The sequence below is a fragment of the Myotis davidii genome, unplaced genomic scaffold, assembly GCF_000327345.1.
Source record: "Myotis davidii unplaced genomic scaffold, ASM32734v1 scaffold194, whole genome shotgun sequence".
NCBI lineage: Eukaryota > Metazoa > Chordata > Mammalia > Chiroptera > Vespertilionidae > Myotis > Myotis davidii.
The window spans coordinates 3867510-3871949 of NW_006286673.1; the positions used below are offsets into that span (position 1 = coordinate 3867510).

Consider the following 4440-nt stretch of genomic DNA (forward strand, 5'->3'; position numbering starts at 1 on the left):
TGCTAAAGGGTATTCTCTAAGAAGAAGAAGGAAAAAAGATAAGAATACGATTATTAAAATGGCAATAAATACATACCTATCAACAGCCGAATCTAAACAACAAAATAAATGGACAAGCAGAGCTGAAAGAAACTCAAAAAGAGAACATTTTGACCAGGTGGGAGGGAGGTTGGGGGATGGGTGAAAAAGTGAAAGGGCTAAGAAATACAGATTGGTTGTTACAGAATTGTCATGAGGATATAAAGTTCAGCATAGGGAATACAGTCAATTTTATTCTAATAACTATGTATGGGGTCAGATGGGTACGAGATTTATTGGGATGATCTCTTAGTAAGTTATGTAATGTCCAATCAGTGGGGTGTACACCTGGAACTAAGTTAATATGTCAACTGTAATTGAAAAAATTAAAAAATTATTTAAAAAATGAATGTAAAAATAAATATATTTAGTTTGATCATAAAGTGTAATGTGATGATTTATTGTTCTCACCAAAGGGGGCAAGGTTTTGAGCATGTAGGTTTTTGGAGAAGGTAGGGGGCACATAATTTGTGAGGTGTGTTCTTCCTTCTCCACCATTTTCTTCACTGATATCTCACTCTTTGGGGAGGTGCGTGGTTGTCTTGCACTCAGACTGAACTTAAAAGTAAATTATAGCTCAGAGAACCGCCTCGGGACTAGAGGGCTACATACATCTCACTTTGAATCCACGAAGGTTCAACATCTCGGAGAAAATGCTTCCCTCAGCCACCTCACTTGATGTGTATATGCAAACACATTTGGCTTCTTCCCAGACTTGATTGGAGGAAATTGGTGAGTGGAGGAATTGGAGGAAATCTCCAAGATCCTAAGGCCAAAAGAAAACTTTTGTAGCAATTTATTTTAAGATGTTTTGGAGGAAAAAGACGTTGTACTAAAAAAATAACTGATCTAAGAAGTGGTATAAGTTCAAGAGTGTTCAAAGCAAAGGTCCTTAAACTGTCCTTGTGTGAGGTATGTCTGTGTTAGTGGTGTTTGCTTCTTTAATTCTCTGCATATTAACTCGCCTGTCACACAGATACCTCCTCTGGTTCGGAAGATGAAGGCTCCGTGCAGGGTGACTCCCAGGGGACGCCCACCTCCAGCCAGGGCAGCATCAACATGGAGCACTGGATCAGCCAGGCCATCCATGGCTCCACCACCTCCACAACCTCTTCCTCATCCACCCAAAGTGGGGGCAGCGGTGCCGCCCACAGGCTAGCCGATGTCATGGCCCAGACGCACATAGGTGAGTGCCTGTCACTGTGTGATTCTCGTTGTTGTGTGTAAGTGGCCCAGAGTAGAAGTTTGTCTGTCTGGGCATCACGACATTGGAATCCCCGCCCTGAGATTCCAACAGAGTCTCACTCCGGCTCCTGGCCTGCTTTGTGCTTTGGTTTTACTGTTTTGTGAAACCATTGGTTTTATTACCGTATTTTTCCATGTATAAGAGGCTATATTTTTCTAAAATAGTTAGACTGAAAATCGAGGGGCATCTTATACACGAAGTCAGCCGAGGAGGGTGCTATGCAGGTGTGTAGCTGCCCATACCTTGTCAAACAGGCTTCCTCCAATCACGAGCCTTATTGTTACTGATATCAACTGATGCCGTAAGTGGAGGTGGAGGTGGAGAGTGCGCAGATGCAATAAGGACCTGGGCCCATAAAGATGTCAAAAAATACAAATACTGGTAAGCGATTGTCTTACTCTGCAGAATTCAAACTGAATGTAATCAGCTATGCAAAAGAGCATAGAAATAGCGCTGCAGAGAGACAATTTGTACCTCCTCCCACTGAGTATATGATCAAACAGTGGAGAAAACAGGAAGAACAACTCCTTAAGAAGAAGGCCTTAAGAGGAAAACTAGCAAAATGTTTAAAATATTGATTTCTTAATTTTGTGTTGGAAAAGTGGTGGAGAGGTGTCTTATACACGGAAAAATACGGTATTCCTCACCATCTCAGATGTCTCCTACAGCTAGAATTCAAGAGCATGCTGCTCATAAAGGAATGCACTCATTCCTTAGGGAAAACTTGCAGCCATATCTGTTTACATGTTTTCTTCTCATATGCTAAAATATGCTTCTAAATGAAATTTTTAATAGTGCTAATAAACAGGCAGGGAATTCTAAAGTAGGTTTGTCATGACTTTGGAAAGCATTTAAGGAATCCTAGGGCTTTAATCACTATGGTTTTCTGCTGTATGTATTTAGATTTCTCTTGTGGTTCATGTCACTTTTTTTGTCGTTGTTAATCATCAGTCAAGGATACTTTTCCATTGATTTTTAGAGAAAGTGGAAGGGAGAGGGGTGGGGGAGGAGGAGTAGAGAGAGAGAAACATCGATGTGAGAGAGACACAATGATCAGTTGCCTCCCACATGTGCCCCTACAGAGGCCAGGGACAAACCCAAAACCCAGGTATGTGCCCCTGATTGGGAATCAAACCTGGGACCCTTCAGTGTGTGGCCGACACTCTATCCACTGAGCCACACCAGCTAGGGCCATGTCATTTTGCATGTAGGTTCTATGGCTAGTAAGATCCTCTGTATTGGAAAAAGCACAGAGTTAGGAAGCATTGCCTGAGATGTTTAGAAATAGTGGGAAAAGGAGATTAAATAAGAATTATTAGAGGAAAAGAGAGGGATTGTCTGAGCAATGTGGATTTCAATTGTGGGTAAGTGATGTACACTTTTTCTTGCACCTCCCCCCCAACCCCCAAGTGTGCATGTCACTCATTTGCCAGGGAAATGAGTCCTTGTCCAATGTAGAAGGGACAAGTATGATATCCAGATCTGTTCTGATACATTTTCAGCTGTGGATTATGATTTTTAAACATTCCAGTGGTATCAGAAATGAGACCATGTGTCTACAGGCAGGACACGGGCAGCCACCAGGAGAGCGGGTCTGGCCTGGCCTCTCGGGTGAACGGCTGCTGGCATCTTCAGAAGTCACTTCTCCCTGGCTTAGTGTTGTAGTGGGGGGAAGGAGGGAAGAGTAATCATTTCTTTCCTTTGTACCTCTCAGAACTGTTGTGAATGAAAAAGGAGAAACTAGAAAAGTTCTTCCAAATATTTTAAAGTAACACTCAAATGCAAAGTTATTCAATTTCAGTGTGGGATGTTTGCAGTAACATGGTCACTGGTTAATGTGCACTATGCATCTCTATTTGAAATCATATTAACTTAAAAATTAAATGGAAATGTGTGACCATTAAATATTTTTAGATAATAAAATGGCTTCCTGTGTATTTTGGAACCTGAGACGTGGCCGAGGTCCTGCCTTGGAGCTTTATCGGCACCTGCACGGGGTCAGACATGGAATTCCCGCCCCTCTGCCCCTCACTGCAGTCCTGCAGATGTGTGTGCTCTGACCCGGCTCCCCTCCAAGGAGGTGTCAGAATCTTACCCAGAGAAACACATACTTTTGAACGAATTACTCACTGTACTTAGTTTCCCTTTGTGAACCTGCGTGTGAAGTGCTGGAGGAAATGATAGTGTGGAGAATTAAATTTACCCAGATTATGAAAGGCTGCGTGATTCGTGTACATAAGTTCAATGTAACCTAAGTATAGCTTTTGAGTGTATGACATTTAAGTAATTTCTATATTGGCACAAAGATAGGTTCCTAGAGTATCTGGGACTTTTCTGTAAATATGAAAAACATTTTAGAAAGAAAGCAGTAGCAAAATAATAAAATGAAAATGAAAATCCTTTATTCCTGTGGCAAAACAAAAGAAGGTAAAAGTCAGAGAATTGGCAGCATCAAAAGCCTATAAATAAGAAAATATTGTGGGTAAGTGTGTGTTTTAAGGAAGTTAAGGTAAAATAAACCACCACCTTGTACCTCTAACCGCATATGGTGTGGGGCTGGGACAATGTCTGCAGACACCTTTTTGCCCCCAACAGGAGGAAAACAAGCAGTTAGGAAGCGTCTGTCTCCATATCTTTCTCCTTTTTTATTTTTTTTCTGAGGAAGAAGGCTCCCTCTTTCCAAAGTTTACCCTTTCACCTTCATTCTGGATTCCAGCTCCTCCCAAACCTGCTAGCTCAGTGCTATGCTCTTTTGCATGTTCGCTCACCCACGGGTGAGCCCTAGCTTTGGATGTTAGCGACCAGTCATCGCCTCCTCTCCAGTCTGCCCCACACCTGTTCTCCTTCCCCCTTCTGGTGGCTCCTCTTCCCACCTTGTCTCTACATTTCCTCCTCTCCCAGTTTTCAAGGCTCCAAGCTCCTCCCTAACTCACACACCTGCATTTTCCACTGTGAAGTCCTTCACCAGTCCACATCCCAAAGTGCCTCCAAACACTGCCCATCGGCCCCACCCTGTACCCAGGTGCAGGCTCAGGACCTCAGCTGTGCTTGGCTCCCCCCCCTCCATACCATCTCTGTCCACATCCTGGGCGCTTGGCTGCTTATGGCCTTGCCAG

The 4440-nt window shown here is 43.1% G+C and overlaps 1 protein-coding gene across 1 annotated transcript in view; it reads left to right on the forward strand.

Annotated features, from left to right (window-relative positions):
• DIP2C (disco interacting protein 2 homolog C) overlaps positions 1–4440 on the forward strand; it is a 178441-nt gene that overhangs the window by 39386 nt on the left and 134615 nt on the right. Inside the window, exon 5 of the mRNA XM_015560308.1 lies at positions 1055–1264. Coding sequence (XP_015415794.1) covers positions 1055–1264 — 210 coding nt within the window. The remainder of the gene's footprint in view (positions 1–1054; positions 1265–4440) is intronic.